The sequence below is a fragment of the Camelus ferus genome, chromosome 4, assembly GCF_009834535.1.
Source record: "Camelus ferus isolate YT-003-E chromosome 4, BCGSAC_Cfer_1.0, whole genome shotgun sequence".
NCBI lineage: Eukaryota > Metazoa > Chordata > Mammalia > Artiodactyla > Camelidae > Camelus > Camelus ferus.
The window spans coordinates 3007982-3024388 of NC_045699.1; the positions used below are offsets into that span (position 1 = coordinate 3007982).

Sequence of the window (16407 nt, forward strand, 5' to 3'; positions counted from 1 at the left end):
GGTTTCTGGCTTGAGCAGGAAAGCCTCTAGTGTCTCCCTGTTAAGTAAGATGCTGGCATTGAGCTGAGGTGTGTTTTATTTATGGCAGTAGCCAGCACTTGACATTTTGCTTGTTTTCACGTAAATGAGTGAATTTTGTCAAGTGTGTTTTTTGCCTCCATGAAGATGATCGTTAACGAGAGGTTAGCACTCTGTTTAGTGTTACTAACACGAGGATCATGTTAATGGTTTCCTTCTGTTGAACCTCCTTTACAGTCTTGGAGTAAACCCCGCTTGGTGTTTGGTATTTGTTGTATTGTCTCTTATAACGTGCTGTTGGGTTCTGTTTGCTAGAAGTTGAATATTGTGTCCTGCTCTTCGTAAGTCGTGTCTGTTTCGTGTGTGTGTGTGCAGGCTGTGTGGTTCGGGGTTATTGTTACACTTGCTTCATGAAGTGCATTTGGAAACTCTTCTGTGCTGTGAGATGGTATTGTGACGACCTCATCGTGCAGTGGAGAGTCTCCCCGTGTGACCACTGGCTGTGCTGGTCTGTGTTTCTTGGCCCACCTTCCAGGTGGTTCCCTACAACCCCCATGGGACTGCTGTTTCTTCAGCGCTTCTTGTCCGTTAAGCACCTTCATGTATGTCCCCCTCCTGTGATGCTCCTTAAGCAGTGTCGTGCTTAGCATTCCCTGGTTTGAATTTTATGTGCGTGGAGTCACTGTGTGTGTTCTTCAGGTAGCTTTGTTCACTCATCGTGTTTCTGAGTATAGTTAATCGTTTTCCCTACTTCCACGTATAAATATACCACAGTTTATTCGTTCTGCTATTCATGGACATTCGGGTTGTTTCTTGTTATTCAGTGTTTCTGAGAATAACCTTGTACAGCTCTCCTGATACAGGAGAGTTTCCTTAGACGCATCCCCAGGGGTGCAGTTGCTGGGTGGGAGGGCACATGCGTGTTCACTAGGTGATGCCGCGTTGTTTCCACAAGTACTTTTTCCAGTAAACTTTTATGCTATTCCTCTTGTATGTGTTTTGTTCAATCGATTCCTGGCTACCTGATGTTTGTTGTGGTTACTGTAATTTGTGTCCGTACTCGGTTTGAAAAAGGCATGTGACTTTCACCAGTTGATATTATGATATCCTGCAACCTTGCTAAAGTCTTATTGCAGTGATTTGTGCTGAAGTTCTTTTACGACAAGCATATCATTTGAAAACCATGACAATTTGGTTTATTTTCATTACTTAGACTTTTTTTTTTTTCCTGTCTTAAGAGCAGTGGTGAGAGTGGGCATTGCTGATGTTAAAAGTAAAGCTTTCATTGAATGAGAAGGGCTGTGAGTTCTGTCGGTGTTCGTGTGGTTTTCCATATTAGTTTTTTTCCTTCAGATTTTTAGAAAGTCCTGAATGACTGTTGAATTTCCACAATGCTTTTTCACTGCTTCTCTAGAAATTTTCATGTGATTTTTCTTCTTTCATGTGTTACAAATTTCAGGTAACATGAAAAGGTTTCTCTAATGCTGAAGCAGTTTTGCATTCCTGGGATTAAGCCCAGCTAGGTCATCATCACTACTGCCTGCTGCTGGCTTTGGTTTGCTCATAAATCCTTGGGGTTTTCTCCTTGTGTTCGTGAATGCAATGGGCCCGTGGTCTTTCCTTTCTCATGCTCTCCTGTGGTTTTGGTGTCAAAATTAGACCATCCTTAGAGAATTAGTGAGGAGGTATTCCTTCTTTTTCTGTATTCTGTTTCTCTTTCTGTAAAATTGGGATGATTGAGTCCTTTAAAGTTTGGTAGACCTTGTTTGTAAAGCAATCTGAACCTGAATTTTCTTTGTTTGTCTGGTTTTGATGGGAGCATGTTAAACTACTGATTCAAAAATTCTTTAACAAACGGTTACATGATTTTTCATTTTCTGTTTTTTGTTGATACTTTTCATTTTTCTAGGAATTAATTTTACTTGTTTTTACATTTATTGGACTATTGTATTTTCTTTACTACTTCTAATTTCATTTTCACGTACTGAAACAGACGTAAAACGTACCTGTTTAAAAAATAGTAAATTAATAATGTGATTATTGTGCCAATTGTAGAGTAGAACATTGTCAGTATCTTAGAAACGTCTTATCAAATTCCCTTCAAAGGTGACCACTATTCTCCGTTTTGTGATAATTGCTCTTTTCTGCTTCTCTCTTTTTTGTTTTACTTCAAAAAAGTCTTTAAAATTTATTATTTTTTAACTTTTGACTTTAGTAGAAATGTAATATATACGCAGAACAGTGCAGATATCAGAACTCACAGCCTGATAAATTTTCGCGAACTAAACACACCATACAGCTAACCAGTGCCCAGATGAGCAGTCAAAGCCTAGCGTGTTGGAAACCCTCAGCTGGACCAGGATGCTCCCGCACAGAAATCCCACAAATCCCACAGTGGCGCCCACTGTCATTCCCCTTTCACACGCCTTTAACAGACGCCCCATGAACTTACTCTCAGCCCATTCCCCATGTGTCCTTGGGATTAAGAGGGAGCTGCCTCCACCACTTCCCACGTTGCAGGAATCCCAGGAGACTAGAGGAGGCTCCCTGTACCACGGGGCAGAGAGGCAGGAAGCCCTGGCCTGTCATCCGGCCGCTTCAGGGAAGCAGAGAGAAGCTGCCCAAAGACCAGGGCTGTCTCCAGGCTCCATTCTAGAGAACTGGTTAGCGTGCAGAGGGCTGAAAGGCATGAAAACAGCTCTCCATCCCTAGTTTGTTCAGGGTTATAGGTGATGATGGGATGTCGCACAGGCCCGTGGGCAAGCAGGCTTGAGAGAAGAGGATGATGCAGGGGTTCCTGGGGGCAGTGAGAGCTGGGGGCTCCCAGGAGCATCTGAGGACCCCGTGTCAATGTGGAGGAAGATCTAGTCGGCCCCCTGTGGATCCATAGCTCCGGGGACCGCCTCGTCCTCCCTCTGAGGAGCCCTCTCTGTGGAGCAGCCCAGACACGAATAAGACTACGGTGGTCTGAGAACATTTGCAAACAAAAGTATTTTTATTCCCATTTAAAATATATCACCCCAAGGTGCTGCTCCCAGCCACATCCGCCCAGACCCACCTCCCCCACCCTCCAACTGCCACCACCCCACCCCACCGCACCCTGGCCCTCATGGTCCCGCACTCCCTCCCTGCCCCCCTCCCTGTCCTGTACATCAGCAGGCTCAGCACTGGATGAGGAAGAGCCCCTAAGGTCCCCTGGGGACCTGGCACTGGAGGCTTATTACTTGTTGCAGTGCCTCTTTCTCCTCCTCCTCCCACTCCCTCCAACAAATGGGTCACACCTCCTCATTTTTGGTTGTGAGGGGCGCACCAGCCCCGGAGGCAAGGCTGGCGTCCCAGAGAGCCCGAGGTCAGGCTTGGGCTGGGGCAGCTTGTCATCAGACCCCTGGCCTCCACACAGATCCCGCTTCCTAGGCTTGGCAGCTGGTGGAGGAGCTGCGCTAGGTCCGATCCTCTGAGGGGAGGGGCCTTGGCGAGCCCCCTGAACTCCAGGGCAGAGAAATCTCAAGGGCCCTGGGGCAGAGCTGTGGGACTTCCCTCCCCAGGGCATGAGGCAGTACTGAGTGGCCAAGATAAAGTCCAGACTGGGAACCTCCTCCTTGTTCTCCCTGGACCCATCCCCTGGCCCTGGCCCTGGCCCTGCGTCCTCCCTAAGAGGAGAGGTCTCTCTGACAGTTGAGGTGTCCCTGGGTCCCAGGCTCGGTGCAGTGTGCCTTTGACCCTGGGGAGGAGAGAGGGGCTGTCCAGCCTGGGATGTAGGGAAAGCCTCATGTCCTGGAGAGTGGATATAGAGTTTGGGTCTGAGGAGGCCACTGTCTGTTCCGCTGCTCGTCGCAAGTTGCTTGAACTCAGTCTCTGGTGGGCTTTCTTCATCGCTGACCCCTAGCTGGGGGCCGTGGTCATGCCTCTGGGCATCTTGGGTGACATCAGACTCGCCCAACTCCTCGTTCAGGGTCAGGAGTGGTTTCTGCACCAGCTGTTAGGAGGGAAGTGGACGGTTACTGGCCCCAAATAGACGGGTGAGGAGAGGAGGAGGACTGGGCAGCGGAATGGTGGCACTGGGGGACAGATAGGGGGGTGTCTCCAGGAGTCCAATCAAAGAATGCACACTGTAGCACTCCTGCTGTCCTCCTGGGCCTTATTCCCTGCTGTGTGTCCTTCCTTTCCCACTGGGCCCCCGTCCTCTCCTTCCTGTGGTCCTGCATTGCCCCCCCAGTCCCTAGCAGGCCCTCCACAGTGCCAGGCCTTCCAGGCAGGAAAAGGTTTAGCAGAGCCCTGTGGGCCTCCTGTTCTGGGGTCCGATCCCTTCCCTGGCTCACCTGGGTCCTGCCTCCCTTGGTTCCCTGGGTGTCCCGTGCCTTCCCTCTTGTACCTGGAGTCCCTCCCTCCCTTGTCTCCCTGAATGTCCCCCCTCCTCTGGCTCACCTCTTCAAGGGTGAGTCCTTCCTCCTGTTCTAACTCCTCAGCCAGTGCCAAGGGATCCAGCTGTGACTCTGGGGAAAGTAAGTCCTCCAGGAACTGAGGGTGAATGATGTCCTCCACCTAAGATGGAAGGAAGTGGCTGTGAGCGTCCTTGGCCAGGAGTAACCTGTGAGCCACGAATACCTGGAGCAAAAGTGAACAGCAGAGACCCACCCCATTCTCTACAAGTTGGCATGTTTTACAGCACCGTGGCAGTCAGCCCCCCCTCCCCCCCCAGAGCTCAGGGACAAGTAGCAGAGCTTAAGTCCCAAAGGCCTGGGCAGAACCCCAATCCTGGGTGCTGAGAGTGTGAGTCCCTGGAATCTTGCAGCCCCCAGGCTCCAGGCCCAGCCCACCTTGGTGACAAAGTCTTCCTGGGAACACAGCTGGTCCATGTAGCTCAGGAGACCCGGGTCCGGGTAGGTCCCGTCCTCAGGGCATGCTGCTTCTGGCTCCCAAGTGGCTGAGAGGACAGGCCCCAGCAGCTCCTCCAAGATGTCCTCATACTCGCTGAGAGCCTCAAGGGGAATCTCCTTGGGCTCCTTGGTCTCTGGGGGCTGCCGGGATCTGTCTGGCTGTGGGTGGTTGGTTTTGGCCGTGGGGCTGGCCTTCCTGGGCACGCAGGCTAAGGCAGAGCGGGAGGAGGAAAGGAGGGTGAGGGGCTGCCGCATCCAGCTCGTGACCATGAAGTGCGCGTGTCGGGTAGGGCAGTGTTTGGGGGACATGGACGTGGGTGTGGGTGGGATCAAGACCACCTGCATTTCCACTCAGTGACAGGGTGTGAGGAGGGAGAGGTAAGTGGGAGCATCTAAGAGAGCCACGTGTGAGGACGTGTGCAGCCTCCAGGTTTCCAGTGATCTCCCCATCCAGCCCACTTCTGAGGCAGACTTTCTGTGGGGCCCTCAGACAGGGAGGTGGGAGAGGAGTTCCACAACTGAGCAAGTCGATACCCCGTAGTGACAAAGGGCAGCCGAGACCCGCTCTGGGTGGCTGTGCAGGTGGAAAGACCAGTGCCCCACTGAGGGAAGAGGACTGATGTGGGGACAGTGGCCATCCCTAGCTCCCTGTTACCTTTGTGTTCAGCTCCAGTGGGCACGTGAGTGCCTGGCTGTGGGCCCACCTTTGGGGCCGGGGGCCCCCACGGTTCCAGCTTCGGTGGGGCTGGAGGAGGCAGGCCCTGCACCCCCTTCGTGCACTGCAAGTGCTGAGGCTGCATTTCATCCTCAGCCTCAATCTCCTTGAACCTGAGGGGTGAGGGTGGCACAGGCCATGCTGAGAAAAAGGCCTGGGCTCTGGAGCCCACCCAGGTTGCAGGGACGGAGGGATCAGGAGAAGATGTGCTGGGGGTGGTCACGGCCCTGTGAGGTGGTGTCGCCAGCGGGGAGCTGCTCCTGGGGCACATAGCAGATCTGGGGACACCCCTGCCTCCCCAGCACTGCAGGGCATTCTGCAGCATAGACCCAGGTCCATAAATTGAACCAGGCCTGGACGGAAGGCCCACAGGTGACCCTCCACTTGCCCCCTGCCCGTGTCCAGAAACACAGGAAGGGCTGACAGCCAGAGGCCAGATCAGGCATGTGTTCCCCACGGGGGTCCTTGCCCGGATCCAGGATCCTGGGCTGAGGTTGAGAGTCCTGGAACATAAGCCTGGAGACAGGGCCCAGGACAGGTTGTAGGGTGTGAACCCTAAGGTCAGTGGAGAGGCTTTCCTTTCCTCTGAGAAGTGCTTGTTTGTTTTTGGTTTTTTGAATAAAGGGGATTAACACGAAGAAGTCTCAGAAAGAGCCAGAGACCCTCGTGGTGAAGGACACGCTGGCTTGCCCAGCCTCCTCAGGAGGGACACCGGGTTACGAAGTCAGGCCACACTTCAGGAGGAGAGAGGGTCCCAAATTCCATGTCAGTGGCCGCCAGCCCCTCAGCACTAAGGAGGCAGCAGGCTGGTGGGTGGAACACATTTCCCTGCACAGGCACTAGGGCTGCAGTGTGACCCCACCGGGCTGACAGTTTCCCCACTCCACCCCGGGTGAGCCCTTCATCAAGGCGAAGAAGGCCACTTCAGGAGAGGGCGGAGCCCCGGGCAGAGGACGAATAGACCCAAGCTGTCAGGGTGCGGGAGTGGCTTTTGGAGAGGAGTCCGGCCTCTGGGCTGCGGGGACCCTGTGCTGGGGGAGCTCCCTCCTCCCTCCTCCTCTCTGACCACAGCCAGATCCTGCCCTGGGGTGTCGCCCTCACCCACCACAGCCCTTGGGCCCAGGACACGGACTCACTTTGCCGCCATCTCATAGTAATTCATGCGGTCGAAGTTGCTTGTGCGCTCCCATTGCTGCTCGGCCCGCCGCAGTCCCTCCTCCAGCGTCATGGTGGGCTTGAGTCGGGCCAGGGACCGAAGCACTGGGCTGTGAGCCCTCAGAGTCAGTCTCAGTGAACAGCCCAGTCCCCACCAGCCTGACCCCACCCAGCATCATGGACCACACGTCCCCCAGCACAGCATGACTGAGCGTTCACAGACGAGCCCACGGGGCCTCCTGCCCAGTCCTCTGAATCACCTGTAATTGTCCCCGTGTCAGGTGGAAATGCCTGTCAAGCTCACAGCTCTAGTAGGAGACAGTCCCTGCCCCTGGGAGAGCTCTACAGTCTCCGTGTTTCAGCTAGAATTGTCCAGAAGAATGAGGACCAGGCCTGCATACAGCTCTCCCCTGGGCCCTGTAGATCCTCCCCCTCCTCTGCAGTGGCGTCCCCTGGCCATCCCACACTCAAGTCCTTTGTTCAGACGAGACAGCAGCACAGGAGAGGGTGGCATCCCATCCATGGCTCCTCCCCTTGCCCAGCACCCTCTCTGACTGCCAGTCTTCAGTAAATATTCCCAAGATAATCATGGGAGGTAAAGTCAACTGGACTCGCCTAGGGTGGTGGGGTCAGTTGAGAGAAGGCACTGAAAGGGTGTCATGGACTGGAAGTGTGAGCGCATGATGGACAGTGTGCCCTGTCATAGCGTGGACATCACCCTCAGACCTCCCTCTCGGGATCCCTAGAAACGCAACCTGCAAGTGCACCCCAAGGTCCTCCGTGTGAAACTCCAGATGAGCTCATGTGCCCCCGAGAACTGACTCACATGACAAAGCAGAAGAGAGCTTGTGCGTCAGGGCTCTGGGGAAGGTGCCTCCGGGCCAGGCTCTTGAAGCGCTGCCAACGTCGGTAGTGCTTGTAGATGTCGTTGCAGCTAAAGGAGTCATCCTGAGGTGGCTGAGACTGGGAGGGGGCCAGACTCCCCTCCCTGGAAGCGCCAGGTGGCCGTGGCCCAGTGTTGATGGGGGCCACGCTGGGGGCCAGCTGTACAGGTGGTGGTGGAGCTTGAGAGGGACGGCCGGGGGCCCAGCCTCCCGTGCCAGCCTGAGTTACCCCGACAGCTGGGGTGGTCACTTGGGGTGCTGAGGACAGGGGAGCAGGGCAAGTAGCAGTCCCACTGAGGGCCCCTGGTGCACCCCAGGTGACAGTTCCTGGAGGGAGAACGAAGCTCTGCATCGGAGGGAACTCTGTTGGCCTCCCTTCTGATCTTGCGTAGACAGGGATGTTGCAAGGCCCAGTGGCAGTGGGGACTTGGCCACCAGTAGCCACCAAAGGTGTCGTGGGGAAAGCTGGCAGCAGCAGGGTGGTGCCAGGAGGGAACGATGGGGTCAAGGAAGGTGGCAGGTGCTGCTCCCAGGGTGGCCGGTGTTGGGGGCCAGGAGCGGGTGGGGGAAAGGGAAGTGCCGTGAATGGAGACACGGAGGCACCAGTGCTCATGAGCACATCCGTTCCCAGCAGTGGAGATGCTGTTGAGACAAAGGAAAGGGGTGAGTGGAGGAGGAGAATGGGCAACCAGGACTGGGGCTCTCTGGGGAATCAGAGAGTCAGTGTCAGCAGGTGAAGGACATTTGGACAGGGGAGGCTGTGCCGTGTGCAGATGTCTTGGACTGGTTTTCATGCTCTGACCTCTAACTGGGAATTACTCCAGTAGGGAACTTGCTCCCATTCACCCAGGTCCCTGACCCCTGCTTGCTGGGAAGAAATAGCCTCAGCAAGCACCGACTCGCAGGGCCTCCCTAAGGAATTCCCCTGCACCTGACTCTCACAGGCTGTCTCCCAAGTCTCGGAGGTGGGTGGACACCTGCTCCTTTGCAGGCTCACTAGCAGGTAGAGAGCTTCTCCAAGGGAAGTTGTAGGCGCCCAAAGGGCCTTTGTGAACCAGGCAGTGTCTAAAATATTAAGGTTCCACCTCCTCCTTACTCTTCTTTTTCCTGATGTTCCGTATAAATCCTCTTTCTTTCTTTCTTTCTTTCCTGGCCTCACACAACAAAGCAGAAATGCTGGAAACATCTCTCCCCGCAGAACCCTGATGCAAATCCATAACACACTGGCCCAGCGTGCACGTGACGTCAGGGCCACCCACGGCAGACACTTAACGTGGGCCGGGTTCTGCCACCCCATCCCCAGTGCCCAGAGTCACTGCCATCGCTCAGGAGTTCTGCTCCTGGAACAGGGGTCTGAGAAGCAGCCACATGTGCGATTTCCATCCTTTCACAGCCAGTGATGGCCGCAGAGGAGTAGAAAAGGCCAAGGAATACAGAGTTCCTGTGTTCCTTCCCTTTCTATTTCCCAGTGATGGGATGTGAAGACAGACTAAGAAGGCACGAGCCAGGTGCCTTCATTGATAAAGTTGTCTGGAACAGACCCCTGTTCAGGAGAACAAGGCACACAGCCCAGTGCCCCTAATGAATCAGAACAGGTGCCATAGGGTGTTTAATAATAACACAGAAGATTGTCTTCCTGCTCCCGGGCTACACTCCTCTCCTTTAAAAAGGAAACAGCCTTCGTTCATATTCTACCACCACCACCCGCACTCCACGTCTGTTCCCTGTCCATGAAATGCTGGCGTGAAATGTGAACAAACTTCTCATGTCACAGGCAGGCCTGACGGTCCTCCCTGAGATGCTGGACAACTATCACAAGTGTCTGCAGAAGTGCGTTTCCACAAAAGGAAGAACAATTCAGAACAACTGGGGGCCTCGAGCCCTGTCTTGGTTGAAACTGAGAGGTTGCCCATCCCCTGCGGAATCCAAGGCAACAAACAGTTACCTGAACTGAGGAGCGGGTTCTGGGCTGGAAGGAGGGGAGAAGTTCTGGGCTGTGGCAGTTAGAGTAACTTCCTGCCTAGCTCTTGGAGAAAGCAGTTCATAGCAGATGTGGCCACAGATCCCCCCTTTGAATAGTTTTCTGGCTAAGCCCTTCTCTCCCCGTGCCCCTATTAGATACAGGATGCCCCGGTTCAGATCCCTTAGAAGGAAATCGTGGGGCAAGCTCCAGGTGCCTAAGGAACAAGGTACAGGGCTAGGCTTTCCCCATGACCCTCCCTGTGCCACCAGCTCAGACCTACTAACCCTGACACACAGGTTTCACAGTGGCTTGTCTCCCTTCTACAAAGAACCACCCTGCCTGCTGCTGTCCCTTCTCCACACCCAGGGCAATTCCCCTGAGCCTCCTTGATCCACCTTCAATGAGCCCTCCTCCCCTTGTGATCTTTGGTTTCCACCATCTCCCCAGGCTCCCCAGGTGAGATGTCCTTGGGCGTTCAGGGCTCTCTCCTTCCTCCACTTCAGTCCACCTCTAATGTGCCCACGGTGAAATATCACATGTGAACCCCAAGGATTTGAGGGGTGGCAGAGTCTCTGAGAACATATCCCCAGCATTCAGGCTTACCTCTTTGTAAAGCCATTCCCACAGACGTGGGCACAGACCAGCGCTGCCTGGTAGCCTCAATGAGAGAAATGCAGACGAGGACCCAGAGAGTGAGTTAACTGCTCCAGCAGATGCTCGGAATTCAAGCAAAGGCAGGTGAAGTTTGAATTTAAACAGTAGAATGTGAGGCTCAGGACACTCTGTAGTGGGGGAGGGGCAGAGGGCAGCGGGCAGGTGGGCCTGGGTGGGTGTGGGGAGACTTTCCCTGCAGGGCTCTGGCAGGAAAGCAAGAACCGGAAGTTCCTTCCGCCTTACAGAGTGGCAGCATACGTGGTGTGTGGCTCTCTAGGCAATTTACTTTATTTTTTTTTTAAATTGGAGTATAGTCAATTTACAATGTTGTGTCAGTTTCTGGTTTACAGCAGGTGCTTTAGTCATACACGAATATACATTTACTCATATTCATATTCTTTTTCTCCGTAACGTGCTACAAGGTAACAAGTATGGTTCCCTGTGCTATACAGTGTAACCTTGCCTATCTGTTTTATATGTACCACTTCATATCTGCGAATCTCGATCTCCCGGTTGATCCCTTCCCATTCAGTTCCCAAGTCTGATAACCATATGTTTGTTTTCTATGTCTGTGAGTGTGTGTCTGTTTTGTAAACAAGGTCGTTTTTCCCTTTTCTTTTTTAGAACCCACATATCAGTGATATCATACGGTATTTTTTTTTCTTTCTGGGTTACTTCACTTAGAATGACATTCTCCAGGGCCATCCATGTTAGTGCAAATGACATGATTTTATTCTTTTTCATGGCTGAGTAGTATTCCATTATATAAGTATACCACAGCTTCTTTATCTTGTCACCTCTTGATGGACATTTAGGTTGTTTCCATGTCTTGGCTATTGTAAATAGTCCAGCTATTAACGTTGGGGTGCAGGTTTCTTTTCGAATTAGAGCCCCCTCTGGATATATGCTCAGGAGTGGGATTGCTGGCTCATATAGTAAGTCTATTTTTAGTGTTTTGAGGAATCTCCATACCGTTTTCGTTAATGGCTGTACCAGATACATTCCCGCCAACAGTGTATGCGGGTGCCCTTTTCACCATTGCCTCTCCAGCATTTATCGTTTGTGGACTTTTGAATGATGGCCATTCTGACTGGTGTCAGATGATACCCTGTTGTAGTTTTGATTTGCATTTCTCTGAAAAGTAGTGATATAGAGCACTTTTTCATGTGCCTTTTTGCCATTTGTGTGCCTTCATTGGAGAATTGCTTGTTTAGTTCTTGTGCCCATTTTTGAATTGGTGTTAAACAAGAGCAGTGTCAGCCTTAATAAGTAAACTAAAAATTTTTATAAATGTATTTTGTGAGTGATATTACTGAAAATGGCATGAGTAGTTTTAACAGCAGAAGGTTTTTCATTCTTTGTGTCTACGAAGGTAATGCATATGGGAGGGAAGGTTGTAAAGGACAAAAATGTGAATCAGAGACTTCTGAGGATAATCTTTAAGGGGGTACGTATGGAGATGAGTGTTTCTAATTTAGACATGTCAGTTTTATGAGTTGGTTTTTCCTGTTATTCACTTCTGCATTCTTAATATTTTGTCATGTATATAAATATTACCCTCTGCTTCAATTTTACAAGTAACACTGAAGGGAGTTGCCAATTGCATCAAGTAGAAAATGACCTTATGTGATAAAAACATACTTCCTATGTTATTTTAAATATATTTGGCATCATTTTGTTGAAGAAACCTTAAGTGCTGCCAGATCACTTAGTACGCCTGCAGTAGCTGAACAAAAAATGTTCAAGTTAAAGGAGTGTAAAAGTGTTATAGTCATTTTAATATCCTCAGTGTAAGGAAAAGAAGTTGAGAACGACCACAATTCAAAAACATAGTGAAAGCTTTTCCCTTCTCAACATTACTAAAAATAAGGAAAATATCATTTTTCAAAACTATCAACATCGAACTGATCTATTGGTTAAATCTGAAACTTGAGTGCTAAAAATTTCTTTAAATTATTAATATGCTACAGGGAATTTTACTCTGTGTTTATACATATATAGGCATACATATAAGCATGTATACCTTAGACATGTAAGTGAATTAAACTTTTTTAAAGTGTTGTTTGTAAGTGAGCGCTCTTACTGAAAATGCTGCGACTAGTACATTTACCAGCAGATTCTTTTCATTCCTTGTGTCTTAGAAGGCAATGGGTATTCTAAGGAAGACGAACTTTTGAAAGCAGTATGGAAGCTTATGGTCACTCAGCACCAAACAGTAGCATCTGATCAGTGTCCAAGGTCTGGGTACCAGCTGAGAACAATAGTCATATTCAGAAAGGATGAAAAAGAGGAACATTATAATTGTGTATGTCATTGGGTATGTTTTCTCCAAGCATTTAATGATATAAATGGAAATTATCTTCTAGACCCTCAAGCCTGAATGGGGTGGCTGGCCGCAGACACTGGTTCACTGTAGTTGATACTAAGAGTTAAAAAAAGAGTATGTGGATCCTTTTGTCCTCCCAGACCTGGGCTTAGTCCACACTTTCACTGTGGCAGGGATGAGCTGGGGGAGGTGAAGTGAGGGCTGGTGCTGCCAGGCCACAGACAGGTCCCAGGCAGAGCAGAGATATGCACACCTAGACCAGGTGTCAGCACAGGCTGAGGGCAGTTGTCAGTTCAGTTGTCAGTTCCCAGCGCAGGCTGCTGCTTAGGACTGAAGTCAGCTGAGGACCTTAGGCTAATAGGCAAAAAAAAAAGATCGAGAATCCAATCAGTCACCCTAAAAAGAAACATTAAAAAACAAACGTGTCATCCAATGAGTGCAGAGTCTAGCAGCATGGAGACGTGTCAGAAACACGTGGACAGTTGCTAAAGGCCCAAGAGGGATTTTATTCAGACTGCTGCCATGGAGGAGAGAGATTTCAGTATAAACTGAGCTCAACTCCTTGGGGAAAAAATGCAGGAGGCTTTTTAAACACTGGGGTTCGCTAAAGAACAAGTATTGGAGGATGTTAGTGGGAACGTCGGTCCATGTGATTGAACCTTCTGTGCTTGCTGACTGGTGCTCATGGAAGTTAGAGTCCTTGTCTTCCACAGAGACTGGGAGATGGGGTCCTATGTTTTTCTTCTTCCAGTTTTATTGAAGTATAATTAACACACTGCACTGTGTGAGTTTATGCGCTGTGTGAGTTTAAGGTGTCCAGCATAATGAGAGGTCCTATCTGTCTTGATAACTACATTTCAAAGCGCTAGTTCCAAGGTCCTTGAGATAAACATTTCTTTGTGTAGAAGATTTATATCTCAGTGGTAAAAGAAGAACTAACAGTGGCAAGTTTAGATTCTAAAGGAAATGCTGTAAGAAAAGGGATGTCAGTGGCCTAGACTCAGGTTTTGGCTAGAAGCAGCAACAAATTCTTTTGGGAATATTGAGCTTTTTCAGGCAGGAATTTTTAAGGGGGCTGGAACATCCTAGGGGCATGGGCTTGAGGTGATGGAAGCCATGCTAGAGTGTAGTGAAGTTTCTTAATGTGTGGGGAGGGCCGGGGAAGTGCATGGAGGTGGAAATCTGTTACTGATTCCAAACTTGTTCTGCGCACAGCACGACAGGCCAATAAATCAGGAGATGAAGTGTCTGGGCAAGGAATAGAGACTGTATTCAGAAAGATGTTAAGCAATAGTAATCTATAATTTGATACTGTCTCTTTAAGAACCTGAAAGCTGTCTTTTTGACAGTTAAGGAGAGATAAGAGACCCATTGGGGAACCTCTGCAGTGGCAACAATCTGCGAACTGGAAAGACAAATCACCTGAGTTCTCTCACGCTCCCATTCCTAGGATGTCAGGTCATCTCAGAACAGAGGATGCTTCGAGAAAAGTAGCTTATGAACTTGTATGTTTGGGATGTGCCCACTTTCTTAATAGTAATTTAATAGCTCTAGAAACCAAAGCTGTGTGTGTGTGTGTGTGTGTGTGTGTGTGTGTGTGTGTGAGAGTGAGAGAGAGAGAGAGAGAGAGAGAGAGAGAGAGAGAGAGAGGGAGGGAGGGAGGGAGGGAGGGAGGGAGGGAGGGAGGGAGGGAGAATTTAAAGATTGAAAGTATCCAGAATACCCTTTCTACACATCTCAGTAACTCAGGCAGAATAGCCAGGACACTGGAGAGGGGAGACATGTTAGGGCAGTGATTCATCGGGGTAAAGAATATGAGGGTAGTAGAGAATACTGTTTTGACTTTCTAAGGAAGTGACTATATGTAAAGAAGCAAACATTTATATACTGCATATAAGCTTATACGTTTGCATGCTACACATATACATACTACACATAGCATATAGTATATAGTATGCATAGTGTGTCCAGAACATAGTAAGTTGTTCTCCGTTTTCCTCTAAGAGATTTTAACATTTTTGCATTTTGTATTTAAGTCCTTTGTTCATTTAGCCTTTTGTGTGAGTTTTGGGATAGGGAACCATTCTGATTTTTCCATATCGGTTTCAGTTGTTTATGCAATTTATCTTATACACTATTTCCCCACTTTAATATCACCTCTGGTTTTCATATGACCATAGATTGTTGCAATAGCAATTCATAGGCTTAGGTATTATAATTTTACAGTAGCTTTGATATATGTTAGAGTAAGCTCCACCTCCCATTCCTGCAAACTTATCCTCTATGAGATTGTCTTGGATATATTTGGCCCTTTTCTCTTGCATATAAACTTTGGGAACAGTTTAGTGGCAATAGTTCTCTTGTCTTTTTTCTGGTATTAAAAAAGAATGATTTCAATGTTTCACCAAACAGTATGATATATGCTGTAGCTATAGATTATTTGTTGACTCCTTTTATCAGATTAAGGAAGTTGCCTTTTATTCCTAGTTTGAGACATCATGAATGGTTATTGTATGTTGTCAAATAATTTTTGAGACAATGATAATTTTTCTCCTTAGTTTGTTAACGTGAAGATAATTTCAGTAATAGATTTTCTAACAATTAAACTAAACACATTATCTCACTAACTCGGATTGTTTATGGGTTTTATACATTGCTATATTCACTTTCATATGTGCGCAAGTGAGATAAACAATATCAAGTTTGTGTTAGTCTCAACTACAAGAGTTGAAGAGTGGTCTTTTTCCTCTCTTCTCCCAAATAATTTGTGTATTATGGTAATTATCTGTAACATTATCTAAGCCTCATTTTCCTTGTAGAATTATTAATTATCAACATAATTAATGGTAAGGGTTGCATTAAGATTTTCCAGTTCTTCGATTGGTCAGTTTTGATGTTATATTTTCCAAGAACTTGTTCATCTCACTCATTTACAAATACATCTGTATGAAATAGTTTATAACCTGAAACAGATCAAACGTATAAATAACTGTTATATATGTATAGCTTAAGAAGAATAATAAAATGAGCGTCTGCACCCATTATTCAGTTATGAAATAGAATATTTCCAGTATCTTAGGAACTTCTATTGCCTCTCATTATTTCCACAGGGAGTGATCCTTGTCCTTAATGGATGGATACTGATTGGGAACACTAGAGAATTGATTTGGGGGGAGAAGTTAAAAAAAATCACAAAATTGTTTTGCTGTATCTCATGCCATGTAGGCAGTTGGGTACATGAGTCAGATGTTCATGGGAAAGCTTTGGTCTAGAATAAAAATAAGTTAAGTCTTTTGTGAACAGATAGTATTTAATGTCCATTGTTAAGCAGCAAATATTCATTCATGGTCATATTTAAGGCTATTTTAGTGGACTAATGATAGTTTGAAGGAGAGAACTGATTAGAAGTGAAGACATGGAAAAAGATAAGAATGGAATTTTTTATTTGTTTTTGCAAAGTGTGGCTAAGAAAGTGGAATAGAAAGAAATTAGGTTGAGGTGGTAGCTATATAAATGATTTGACTACTGAAATTTTTATTTTATTTAAATTGAAATTATTTTAAAATAATTTCAGACTTAAAATATTGCAAAACAAATTTCCATGTTTATACTTTTCTCCTGTAGTCTCTAAATGTTAATATTTACTGTGAAATAATAGAAATATATTGGTCTCTGCCCTCAGTTCCTGGCACAGAATTCCTAAAACCCTTGTATTTTCCTGAGTGGTAAGAGCATTAGGACCATCTTTTGTTCTGATATTTGGACTTTGACACTGTTTCTGACAGAGTTCCTAAATCTGTTGGAATATCCTGAGT

At 48.2% G+C, this 16407-nt stretch overlaps 1 protein-coding gene across 2 annotated transcripts in view; it reads right to left on the minus strand.

Moving 5' to 3' along the window:
- Window positions 1–3116: 3116 nt before the first annotated feature.
- Window positions 3117–16407, minus strand: part of LOC102511492 (NUT family member 2G) — a 113421-nt gene continuing 100130 nt past the window's right edge. The window contains exons 1-7 of one of the 2 annotated variants that reach the window (XM_032477384.1): window positions 10216–10927; window positions 7592–8291; window positions 6747–6875; window positions 5551–5723; window positions 4836–5104; window positions 4444–4560; window positions 3117–3994 (exon numbers count right to left, since the gene is read on the minus strand). In XM_032477384.1, the coding sequence (XP_032333275.1) occupies window positions 3239–3994; window positions 4444–4560; window positions 4836–5104; window positions 5551–5723; window positions 6747–6875; window positions 7592–8291; window positions 10216–10231 (2160 nt within the window). In that variant the 5' untranslated portion in view covers window positions 10232–10927 and the 3' untranslated portion in view covers window positions 3117–3238. Of the gene's footprint in view, window positions 3995–4443; window positions 4561–4835; window positions 5105–5550; window positions 5724–6746; window positions 6876–7591; window positions 8292–10215; window positions 10928–16407 lie in introns of those variants that run through there. The other variant, XM_032477385.1, reaches the window with a different exon arrangement.